At 38.5% G+C, this 13,499-nt stretch overlaps 1 protein-coding gene across 1 annotated transcript in view; it reads left to right on the top strand.

The window, feature by feature from the left end:
• Nucleotides 1-3,919: 3,919 nt before the first annotated feature.
• The window catches only part of dntt (deoxynucleotidyltransferase, terminal), a gene marked incomplete at its 5' end in the record, with an annotated part of 138,477 nt that continues 128,897 nt past the window's right edge, over nt 3,920-13,499 (top strand). The window contains 2 exons of the mRNA XM_079636113.1: nt 3,920-4,092; nt 7,972-8,152. Coding sequence (XP_079492239.1) covers nt 3,920-4,092; nt 7,972-8,152 — 354 coding nt within the window. The remainder of the gene's footprint in view (nt 4,093-7,971; nt 8,153-13,499) is intronic.

Raw genomic sequence — 13,499 nt, 5'->3', positions numbered from 1 at the left:
TCAAAAAATGTAAGTCGATCAGTTGCCTCATTTTCTTAAGTTAAGAAATTCAAAGTTTGAGTAAGCAGGACTGGCAGATTTTTATTTTGTACTTATAATTGTTCTTAACTTAAAATATTTGAGTACACTAATTCATACATTTAACTTAAAACTTTAATGTAATCTCAACGTGAACGTTTTTATTAGTATAAACTTTAACAAGCTAGTTTGTAAACATACTAATTTGTCAACATGTTAGCAATAGTGTGTTATACAGAAGCACTTGCTGTATGAGTGCAACAATATAAAGGTTATATTTGCTCTTAAGTCAAGCTCATGCTCCACTCGTCACCATGATGATAACTATCCTAAAACCAACATTAACAGAAATTCTTCTAAATTAGCATAACAAAACATTAATCACTACTAAATCTCACTTAACATTAGAGCCCTGCACGGGCCTCAAATCTAGGCCCTAGCCCGGCCCGTGACCGACAGCTCATCATAATTATCAGCCCGAGTCCGACCCGAGCCCGTTTTTTTTATATTTTTTTATACACAGCTGTAGCCTGGCCTAGGGCAAACTAGCTATTTGCAGTTATTAAAATAGGTCCGTTTTGTTAGTTATGTTTCTTTTCATTTCTTTATTAAGTTAATTTAGACAAATGTTCGGTTTCTTTTTTTTATTTTTATTGACGATCAAGCTGCCGACAGCGAGTTAAACATGTTTGATCCATTTAGCCTCTCAAATCAACACTTTACTTGGCTACAATAAAATCCATAAAACACCTTGAGCATATCACATATAGACAGTTATAGTTTAAACGTTTATTATCATTTTTTAAAAGCTGAGGCAAACTGCTCTGCTCACAGCGCTCGCAAACGAAATGAGCTATAGCCTACAATCTAAACAAATCAAATAAATGGCATTAAATTAAAAACAAACATGCAGATTATCTTACCTCAAAAATCAAGTCTTCACTACAGAACATGGCCATTCTTATTTCCAATAGTTTCCAACAGACTGATGAAAATAAAGTCGTTTTCAAACGAAAACCAACAAGACAGCCCCCTAACATGGCTAAGAAACATCGTCAAGAAACCGCATTCACAGTGGAAGGTTTTAATCCAGTCGTACTTTTTTCTTTAACTATTCCAGCAGCGCTAAAGTCACGCTCGCTATCCTTCTGCTGCTGGCGGGGACACTAAAAACAGCGAGCCGTTCGCGCAAATCTTGGGTCATGCCGCCGGGAAACCTGTGTGTGTGTGTGTGTGTGTGTGTGTGTGTGTGCATGCGCGAGCGCGAGCAGACTGTCATGTGTCAGTCATATATGTCAGTGTGATAGGTTTAAAACGTCTTTCTATGTTTGTTTTTCCATCATCAACTTCTCATGTTTAATTTTAATACATGTCTGAAATAGGCTATAAAAAGAAGGATAAGCCTAAAACAGGCCCGAGGCCCGGCCCGCGTGTGAACTATGACGTGAAAATTGGCCCGAAGCCCGGCCCTAGAGGCGTAAATAAGTCGGGGCCGTCGGGCTCGGGCTGAAATGCAGGGCTCTACTTAACATTAATCTTGCACAAAAACAACAACATTATATTACACTTAATTTTAGCATTTACTCTCCGTTTCGAGTGCCATCGGCAAAGCATGCTGGGAAATAGGCATCCCAGCCATTTCAGTGAAACTTAAGTTCGTCTAAATTAAAAGAAATAATTTCATAAAACTCAAAACAATGAAACAGTTCAGCTTACTTAAAATATATCAGTTCTGTGAACTTGAAAGAAAAATAAAGTGCTAAATACTCATAAAAGTTAATTTGACTGAACTAATTAGTTTAATTGAAGTTTGTCCCACTCAAACCAATTAATTATTTTGAGCGTTAGGGTTTACAGTGTATTATATTTTTTATTTGAACATGCTTTTTAAAGACGATGTGGCTGCAAACAAGGAATGAATCCTAATGCACACTATATACTTGTTTAAATGTGCCAAAGTAGGACAGATGCATCCCAAATGATGTCGAAAATGCATGAAATGGCCCAAAGCATCACAGCCTCTGATGAACCGGTTCCTGTGATTTCTGTGAAGACGAACCGTAATGCATGTGACGTTCTGGTGCTTTGCAACAGTTTATGGAGGGTGTTTCTCTATTATGATACTCCTGTGCACAAAGCAGCATCCATATAGACATTACTTTCTAAATGATAATCTGGAATTATTGCAATCGTCAAAGCCATTTATTAGAAAGAGGTTTCCACATACTATCGGCCATAAAGTGTAGGATGCCAAAAGTGCTTGTTTTGAACTATTTCTGTCACAATTATGTTTAGTTAGTTTCGTTTTCATAAACTTTTCGGGCCCTATTGTAACGCTCTGAAACGCAAGTATCAAACGCGAAACGCAAGTAACTCTGTGGGCGGATCCCGGCGCTGTTGCTATTATACCGGCGGGATAAACGACTCTTGCGCCCGACGCAAATCTAAAATGTGTTGGTCTGAAGTCGCTTCATTACTCATAGGTGTGGTTTGGGCGTAACGTGAAATAAACCAATCAGAGCGTCCTCTGTTCCTCTGTCTTCAGTTCCTCTGTGTGCTCACTACAGGTCTGGTATTGTTGGTGTATTGTGTGCTACACTCTGTCTAGTTGCTGTTTCTACACTTTAGATAATCTGAGTTTACTTTGAGTTTAAAGAAAATGACTTATATCTTATCGTCTTCATCATCGGACTGATAGCGGTACAATTTCTAGTGGACTTGTGATGTTTGCATCCATGCATTCTTTTATGCAGATATTGCTCACATCCCGTTGTGTTATAGAAGAGGACGAGTTTGCAATAATGGTGATACTTATCTGTGTCCTTGTGATTTAACTCTGTAAAGCCTGACGTATGAAATATATATATATATATATTATGTAAACACAAACTTTTATTTTGGATTAGATTAATTGCTGTTAATCGTTGCCCAGCTCTTATAGCCTGATTATCATATTTGATACTCCCAATTTAGAGTATGGATAATCAAGTAAAGCTGAGTTCCTTCTGTCTAGTTCATCTTGAAGTTATTCTAACATTTACTTTTATAAAAGTCAGTAAAGATTTCACAGTAATAAGAGTGTTAAAATCAGGAAATTACTAATTTCCACTTTCCTATATCTGACTAAACACTATTGTCATATATATCAAAACCATTTACAGTATTACTAATAAAAAAAAATGAAAAAAGTCATAATGTAGAATTGCTCTAAGTAGTGCAGTCATTGTCATCATGACCATCTTGCATTTTAAATTTATTCACAATAGAAATGAGTGACAGTCGCCTTCATCTCGTTCCACACCCGTATGACTGAAGACAAAATAACATATTTTCTCAGTGATTTCTCCATATATGTTTTAATGGAAGTCAATGAGTTTAATGTAGTTTGATTTCCACCAGTCTTCAAAATATAAGAAAGACATGCAGGTTTGGAACAACACGAGGGCGAGTAAATTATGTCTCTTTAAACATTATCCAAGATGATAGTAGCTTTTATATGTGTTCTTTTGATAGGATCATTCAGAAACTATTCATTTATTTTTAATTTGATATTGGTAGAGGCTGTAATGAAAGAATGAGCCATTAATGTGTGTGATTAGGTGGTAAACAGGCCTGTGGTGTCGTTGCAATACCAGTGAGTTTGTGGAAATGTCCTCAGTGGTATTTGCTCAAGTTTTCCCTCAGTGCCGCTGTTATTTTTTCCTCTCGTCTCCGCCGTGACCCCAGTGTTCTCCATCCATCTGTTAGCGGTAGTTTTGGCAGTGCCCTATCAGCACGAGTGCCAAATCTAAAGCACCTGTACGACTCTTTGCCAAACCATAAACAAACACGCCACACTAACTGCCAGTTCTGTCTTTCAAGAGAACGCCACAGATACAGAAGCACAGGCCCTGATGCAGAGATGCTTCCCACTCGCAAGCGTCGGCCTGAGGCGGCCTTCCCCCGGGGTCACGAGGAGGTCAAGTTCAGGGACCTGACCCTGTACCTGGTGGAGAAGAGGATGGGGAAAAGCAGGAGGACTTTCCTCTCGAATCTGGCCAGATCCAAGGGGTTCTGCGTGGACGACGCTCTCAGGTACGTCACAGAAAACACCACATCTGTACTAATAGTGTTCGGTATTAGGGTACGTTTACACGACAGCGATATGCCCTTTATATTGGGCATTACATATTTAAAACAGTAATATCCTATACGAAACCTAAACTAATCTTGACAAACTATATATCATTTGAAAGCTTACAATCTCTAGTTTACATATTTGGTGACTGATTTTCTAAATATATTACAGAGGAGCCGTAATTTATCAATTTGCAACGAATATGTTCATACTCCTAAGGCGTGTTCAGACCTTTATTTTGAAATAGTGATGAACATGAAAAATCATGAAAGAATGGTAGAAACCTCAGTTTGTTTTCATGCCAAGAGTTCAAAAGATAGCATCCATTCAATTCTTTTAGAAAAAAAGGTCTGAAAATTTTTTAAATATAAAGAGAATAATAATAGATTCAGCATTAGTGATGTGGCAGCGAGCTATAATGCACATACGTGATCTTTTGTGTTTCTTAGAGGTTGAATTCATTTCAAAATCTGCCAAACTTCCAACACTACTTCTGAATAGGATGTCTACTTCGTAAATTGTATGAAAATTGTAAAAAATAATGGTTCAATCACTCAAACAACATATGGAAATGGAGGCGCCCTTATATGGGCAGTGATGTCCACTAGTGGAGAAGTGTGGTACTGCGCCCAAACTAAATCTCACTGAACGCTTATTTTCTGAGATATCAACCTAACATTTGAAACACGATTAAACTCGCCGCCCAGTTTATAAATAAACCAGAATTCTGTCACGCTAGAGTTTTTGATGCGAACCCAAGAGTTTTGTTGGTTTGGATGCTGTAAATGCAGTTGTGTAAAAAAGCCCCAGCCAAAATATGCTTGGAAAAGGTTGTGTGGAAAAAGCGATCTGACACACACATTAAAGAGCCACAAAACGCTATTTATTGTTTACATTTCTTTTTAAAAATGAATTTGAAAGGTGAGACTTTGTTTAATATGTTTAATATCAAAAGTAAGCTGGTCTGTGTCTGATGTCAATGTGTTGTCAGTGTCTCTCTGCTCCGCATGTGTTTTTCACTGCGTGAGAACATGGTGTGTGTGTGTGAGAGAGGCGTAGCTTGTCGGACATAGCAACAGTAACTAAGGGGGGCGGGTCTTTGCGAACGGTCTATTCCAGACACATGTAGTGTCGCTCTGTGTTGGTGCAAATTCAAAAGTGAAAAATGCATTAATAGCGTCTTATCATGACGAAACAAACGTACCGTGATTGTGCAAGTAAAGAATATCAGATCCCAGTTTATCACAGTAGAGATATTTCCCTATTCAAGGACAGTGAGTGACGTACATCTCTCTGGCAAACAGTTACAAGTTCTATTTTTCACTGTATAATATTTTAATTTGCATACAATTTTATGCAAATCACAGGGATAATGAGAAGTGCAGCTGGTGAGTTTCAGGACAGAAGGTTCTGTAGAAAATGATGTTGTAATAATAGCACAGAAACCATCTATTAAAACCTCATTGTGCCGCTCAGTAACTGTTGATTTAACATAATTAATCAGTCACTCCGAGTAAAAGCAAGAAATTACAAGTAAAGACTAACTTACACTATCAGGCAAAAGTTTGGAATATTTCATATTTTTTTATGTTTTTGAAAGAAATGACTCATCAAGGCTGCATTCATTTGCTGAAAAAAGTAATAAGTATTTAAATAAGTGTTCTCTATGTGAATATATGTTAAAATATAATTTATTCCTGTGATCAAAGCTGAATTTATCATCATTACTCCAGTCTTCAGTGTCACATGATCCTTCAGAAATCAGGATAATATGATGATCAAGAAACATTTATGATTATTATCAATGTTTAAAACAGTCGTGCTGCTTCAGATTTTTGTGGAAACTGTGATAATAGAAATGAACACTTTTATTCAGCAAGGATGCTTTAAATTGATCAAAAGTGACAGTAAAGACATTTATAATATTACAAAAGATTATATTTCAAATAAATGCGGTTCATTTGAACTTTCTATTCATCAAAGAATCCTGAAAAATGAAAAAATATAAACATTTATACAAACCATAAATGTTTATTGAGCATCAAATCATCATATTCGTCATATTTCTGAAGGATCATGTGACACTGAAGACTGGAGTAATGATGCTGAAAATTCAGCTTTGATCACAGGAATAAATATATATTCACATAATAATATTTCACAATTTTACTGTATTTTTGGTCAAATAAATGCAGCCTTGGTGAGCAGAAGAGACTTAAATCTTCAAAAAAAAAAAAAAAAAATGTATGTAATGTATAATAACCCTGAGTCGTGAAGTGTGTTGTTGTTCTTGATGTGTGCTCGGTCAGAAGGGATCCAGGGCTGCTGGTGCCAGTTTGTGCAGGTGGAGGAGCACCAGTGGGAGTTGTTGGGGTAGATGGGCATAACAGCACCAGCAGTTTGCCGTTACGTATCGTGCCGTTCCCAGCTGAGCGATGGCACCATTCCCAGAAACACAGCTTGAGCTCGAGCGTCTGCAACCAACCGCAGGAAACACATCGTGACGAGCTGAAGACTGGCGGTTTATACGCCAGTGAGGGTTTGATATCAGTCAGAGTCTCATAATACAATGCCCTATAAAGATTACCCGGGTATTACACAGAACGTGATAGAGACGGCATACAGACGCACAAGGAAGACGGGAGATTAAACATTTATAATGCACGTCTTATTTTATATTGATATCACTGAAGCTGTTTAATAAATCAAGCCGGGATGTGATTCCAGTGGAGTTTGATGTAAGAGGGAAATGCTCAGAGAAATGCACAAGGAGATTCTCATAACATTTTTTTTTTTTTCTCGTTTAAAACAAACAAGTCCAGCCCACGGGCCTCATTTATAAAACTGAGCGTAGGATCTTTACTAAAAGTGCACGTGCGCACGAAAGCCAAAAATGGCGTGCGCAAAAAATTTTCAGACTTATAAAAGCGTGCGTACGCTAGAACCTGCGCAGGATCTCCGCTCGCATTCGTCACGGCGCCACTGAGTGTAAAAACGCGAAAGGCGAAGCTTGAATTTCCAGGAATGTCCCTCTTTGGCTAATGTATTTTCAAGATGGAGGCGCAACATGGCTTCCGCAATTCGAGCAGCTCACCCGCATGTATTATAAATGTCAGATTTACGCTTTTGAGAATACTTGATTAGTTGGTAGAAGTAATTATACATCAATGAGCAGCACATATAATTTTGAAAGAACAAAGTGTAAGAATCAACTTAAAAAATTACACAGTAGCTTTAAACAAAACGCTATAACGCCAGAAAGCTTGCCTGTGACAAGATGGCCGCCGGTAATGACATTAGAGACTCCGCCGTAAGACATCTAGCCTTTATTATGTATATCTATTATCGATTTATCCCCAAACTATCTCTTGTCTCTGGCTAATTTCACACATCCGCCGCAGTCACAGTGTGTTCTGCTGTTCTGCGTCCCCGTGTGCTGATCGCAAGCGATGCCCGATGTGGGTAATTTCGTTTAGCGACTGCTTTGATAGACACAGTAATTTACTAAAGTGCTGAAAGCTCGGACTGACTGAGCGGTGTGTGTGTGTGTGTGTGTGTGTGTGATTATACAGTGCTTCGGAATAGACACGTCACATACACACATCCTAATGCAGATCCCAGTGTGAAAGTCCACCTGATTTGATTTCACACACTATAATCTGATCTCAGACAACCACTAGAGGAATTAAAAAAGCATGTGGGTGTGTGTGAGAGAATCAATCAATCGCAGAGTAGATGTGAAAGTGGATTAAGGTGCTTTGCAAACAGACACACAATCTGAGGTTTCTTCTTGAACTCATTATGTGTGTCTAATGGTGTGTGTCTTGTGTCTTCAGTGGTAACGTGACTCACGTCGTGTCTGAGGGAAACGCCGCGCAGGATCTCTGGAACTGGCTGGAGGAGCAGGGATTCGGAGAGACTCAACACACACACACACACGTGCTGAATGTCAGCTGGTTTACTGAGAGCATGAGCGCTGGACGGCCTGTGCCTGTGGAACTGAGACATTACATACAAGTAAGTGCAGTTCAGAGAACACGTGGTGCTTCTCAATATTCCTCGCGTTTCCTCGCTCAACCCATTGAGCAACACTGAAAAAATGCCTTTCTTACTGTGTACTTTTGTCTTGTTTATATCAAAATATCAAAAAATTCTTAAATCAAGATGCATTTACTTAAAGGTGTGTGATTTTTAGCTACATCTAGTGGTGAGGTTGCGAATTGCACCCAACAGAAGTTATGGTGGCTGACAGGAAGTGATGTCGTCGTCTGAGGCAGCAGAGAGTAGCCAGTTAAACAATGAGGTTTCTTTATAAAGATAACTTAAGAAATTACGTTTACTTAATTATTCATTAAAATGATGTTATTGCGAATATTATTGTTACCTGTTCATCATTGTGTTTTATTCGCTGACTTTAGCTTTAGCTTCTTATCATGAAGAACAACATAGTGACGAAACGCGTTTGTCCCTTTAGGGCCACCGTAGATTAGAAACATGTCGATGTTCATTAAGTATGGTCTTTACACACCACTGAAAACATATGATATTGTATCTGTCAACAGATCCTCCTAAATATTACACACTGCACCTTTAAGTAGTAAAATGCCACAAGATATCTTGTTTTCTGGGGAAATAAATCCAAAATTAAGTGAGTTTTTGCTTAAAACAAGCTAAATGATCTGCCAATGGGGTTAGAAAAATACTCCAGGTTTCTGTTTGAATTTAGATAATTTTTCACACCCCATTGGCAGATAATTTCGCTTGTTTTAAGCAAAAACTCACTTAATTTGGATTAATTCCCCCGGAAAACAAGACACGAAATCTTATGGCATTTTATTCATCTAGTAAATGCATCTCGATTTAAGAAGTTTTTGATATTTGGACTGGAAACAAGAAAAAAGTACTAAGTAAGAAAAGCATTTTTACAGTGAACTCGTCCCTCATGAGTCAAATGCCGAAAGCTTTTCTGATTGGCTTAAAAAAGGCCGCCTCCTTATGACATCACACCCGTATAGACACGCCCACCTGGAGGGCAAACCCGGATATGTGTCTAAAATGGCCCCCTATACCCTTAAAGCAGATTAAACACACCACATATAAACAACATTAAAAGCTTGTTTTTCACCACAGGGGGACTTTAAGACAAACCATGTGCAAATTCATGTGTCAACTGACTTTTTTAAAGTCAAATAAATGTCTTTAAAGCAAGATATATTTACTGGATAAGTGATATTCATACTTATTTCATAGAATTAGCATCATATTTGGTGTAACTTGTCGCCTTTTGTCTTTCTAATCATTTATTAATATGAAATATGAGGTCTGTAACTTTATGAAACTTTATTTTTGTCAAATTATTTGAACTATAAAGTTGTTTGAATCGCCTTTTGTCTTTCTAATCATTTATTAAGATGAAATATGAGGTCTGTAACTTTATGAAACTTTATTTTTGTCAAATTATTTGAACTATAAAGTTGTTTGAATCGCCTTTTGTCTTTCTAATCATTTATTAAGATGAAATATGAGGTCTGTAACTTTATGAAACTTTATTTTTGTCAAATTATTTGAACTATAAAGTTGTTTAAATCTTCATTTTACAGTTTAGGATGCAACATTGGTGTCGTTTTTCAAAAGATTGGTTCGTTGCTTTTAGCAGTTTCATGTGCAAAAAGTCCCTTAGATCTTAAATCTTAAATCTTGTTTTATTGGGTGTGATTCTGTCCTCGAGCACTGGGTGGCGCTGTGAGCCCGAGAGCATTTCTGACATGAGTCGACACTGCACATCTAAACTAATAAAGATATAACCATCTTAGAACTTAGAAAACTCAAGAGCAGAGAAATAGATCAAATAAAATGTGTAACAGGTTCTTGTACTAAAGCGTTCCAGAACATGCAATCGCCTTCATGACCAGCAAACGCTTTTGACCTGCAAATTGTCCTTTTATCTCCAAAAAAGCATTTTCACCCGTGCATTGAGTTCTCGGAGCTTGAATGCGCCTAAATTACATTTCTACAGAAAGCAACTTCACAGCCACTTTGGGAAATAATAGAAAAGGACATTGCATTTCACGTGTTGTGTTGCAAAAGCAACATTTCATAAAACCGAAAGGCCCGACAGCCTCACAGTGATGTTTAATACAGCGCCAAATTGAGGCATCAGAGCAACGCCGGGCCTCGTAGCGCTCCGCTAACTGACGTTGAAGACTGATTCTCCACCCCTGGACAACGCCGTGGGCGCTTCCACAGCATATGTGCTCCACATAAAGAAATATGCTGCCTGCTGGAGAAACTCCATTAATCTTCCTTCTCCTCCTCAGTGGGGACTCAGACGAGCAGAAGTTGTCCATCTTGCGTCGCCGCTAACCGTGCCCGAAAGATGCGCTCTCGGAGGAGGACGTATGACTGTGAACTTGAGCTGGTCTCTTGTAGCCGGTTTAGTGCTGCGGAGCAGAAAATGTCTCGTTGGCTTTTCTCCGGCATTGATTGAGGCGTTCGGCATCGAGCGGCTTTGATTGATAGGAATGGAAGAGCCGGGTAATGATGCAGAAGACCATAATTGATCTGCGACATTGAAAGAATAGAGAGACTTCTGTCACGTCATTCCAGACTAGGATTTCTGTGAAGAAATTTGCATGCAAAATCTTCATGCGGCTCTTTTCCACATTGTGCATGTCAAAAAAGTATATATTGCACGTGTGATGAAGGGATGTGGTGCTTTGTGTGAGGAATAATGGTGCCGTTAGACAGACTTGATGCATTGACAGTTTGACACTGAACTCCATTGATTTGAGTGTGTGTGTGTGTGTGTCAGATGAAAAACACGACTATAAGTGAGATTTGAGAAGAGATTATCAGTGAATGACTGAAACTTGGGGCTTTTTCTCATGCAAGCGATCAGATTTGGAGTATATAGCGACATCTTTCACACTTTTATGGTCGTTTTTAGTCTTTGGCAGAATACATCTCATTTCTTTTGGATGCAAAACGGAGACTTTGACAAGAGTGAGAACATTTTTTTAATTTTTGGTGTGAACTAGTGTTACTAATTACATTTATGCATTTGGCATAAGTCCCCCTCAATCATTTTGTCCCTTAAAACTCATCTTTGATCACCAAAATTACATATTTAAATGTTTTCTCATAGAGATCCACTCAATGACGATTGGTTACAAGGTAGTTTGTGACATTGGGTGGTTGTTTGTGCATTACTATGCCATTGTTTTTTACGTTGGGTGTTGCTAAGGTGTTGCTATGCAGTTGCTAGGTAGGTCTGGGTGGTTGCTAAGGTTCCTCCTTCAACACGACATGCAAGTTTTGTAACTGATTTGCACAGACTGTAAGTTAATCAGATTTTTGGTGTGAACCAGTGTTGTTATTGTTATTGTTTATATTTATGCATTTGACAGATGCTTTAATAAAAAGCAACTTTCATTTAATTTAAGTCAGTTAATATTAAGATATTCATTTAGTCAGTTCATGCATTCCCTGGGAATCAAACCCATGACCTTGTTGTTGCAAACGCCATGATCTGCTTAAAGTCCCCCTGTGGTGAAAATCCAGCTTTTAATGTTGTTTATGTGTCTATGTGGTTTTTTTAATCTGCTTTAACACACACCATGTGTAAATTCATAAGTGGACAGCATTGCTGAGTATTTTCTGCTTAAAACTGCAGAGAACCAAAGACAGTCTCAAAAACACGGTTTGAAATCGCTGGTGTTTCTGACGTCACACACTACCTTGTAACCAATCAGATCAACGTGTGATCGTCAACCAGTGGATCTCTGAGTGAGTGAGTGAGTGGAGGCGGGGCTTATTTGCATATTCATAGAACCGCGCATACTAAATGAGGCAAGGGTGTCGAGTTACATTCAAGATATTTTAAGGCATGAAGAATTTCAAAGAAAAACATTTAAACATGTAATTTTGGTGATTAAAGATGAGATTTAAGGGATAAAAAGATTGACTACAAGGTTAGGACTTTAACAATAACAACACTGGATTGCAAACTATTAATTTAATAATGATCCACGATGTGTGTGTGAGGTGCAGACATGCTAAAATGCACCCGTTCAGACGAATTTGCCTGAAAATGACGTGTTTCAGTCTGTTCTCTCTCTCTCTCCCGAAGAGAAGCTACAGCTATTACACCCACTGACTTATAATGATTGCAGGAAACGCAGATAGATACGCCTCTCGCTGCCGTCTAGACGGATGGGATGATCATGGAATAGTGAAGTGTGTGTGTGTGTCTTCAGAGACATCTGTTTGGCTATCAGTCATGCACTTGGAGAAGAAGGCGAGGCCCAATCAGGAGGGACGTGAACCCGAACCCGCCAGTGTTCAGGCTGTGATCTCATTAACCTGAGCGGACACAGCTCACCTGTTCAAGTGTTGGTCATTAACCCGCGGCAGACGCTTCCCTCACCTCGGCATTCATTTCATTACATTGGTTCGCCATGTTGAGGGAAAGTCTGTCCTCAGATAAAAACAAAAAACGGTTTAAAAAAACAAAAAAACAATCAGAGGACCCCTATTAAAGCAACACTAAAGGACTCTGCGGTCCCCCTACAGATTGTAATGAACAATGTCCACAGACAAGGTAGAGTATGTTGCATGATTTCATCAAAGTATCATGTGACATCAGAAACGAAGAAAAACGAAGCCTATAGAGAGCCTAAGTCCCGCCGCTCCGCTTCCGGCTCATGGGACCTTATTTCGGAAAAAATTTGTATGGTAGTTTGACCGCCCACTGAGACACAGCTTTATTCGCAAGCAAAACTTTTCAACTCGCAAGCAAAAGATTTAGACATGCAAAAAAGACCACAGAAAGGAGAGCAAAATCTGTGCATTTGTGATGAAAAGTGTTCGAAATGAACAAAGAAAAATAAAGGTATTCAAAGATTTACATGCACTGCAAATACTTTTGTTATCAACTTCTTTATTTTTGAGCCTTAAAGGATAATTCCGGTATTTAACACCTTGAGTCTATATTGTAGTTTGTTTTGGATGAACAAGAGTGGTGGACAACATTTTTTTGACAATGGTTCCTCTCTCGAGTTTTTGACTATAAAAGAATTGGCCATGGACCCATTTAACATTGGAGTCAATGGGCATGTCCGAAAATGTCATTAAAATAGCCAACAATGTTCGTTTACAAAACTGTTAAACTCACCGAGTGATTAGTGATGTTAGTTGATGTTCCAGAAACAAAAAGTGTTGCGAAATTCAGTTTCTGTCGTGTTTTATTCGTCATTTTGTAAAATCCCATTGAATTCTGTTGAAGGACTGAGTGCTCGTTAATATAAATGCGCTGCAGAAACGGAAAGGGGGCTGTTTACATTTGGTCAATGTCGTCTTTTTGCTC

The sequence above is a fragment of the Phoxinus phoxinus genome (genome assembly GCF_949152265.1).
Source record: "Phoxinus phoxinus genome assembly, chromosome: 14".
Lineage (NCBI taxonomy): Eukaryota > Metazoa > Chordata > Actinopteri > Cypriniformes > Leuciscidae > Phoxinus > Phoxinus phoxinus.
Note: the sequence above shows the minus strand (reverse complement) of the source record. Positions and strands in the feature narration are given on the sequence as shown.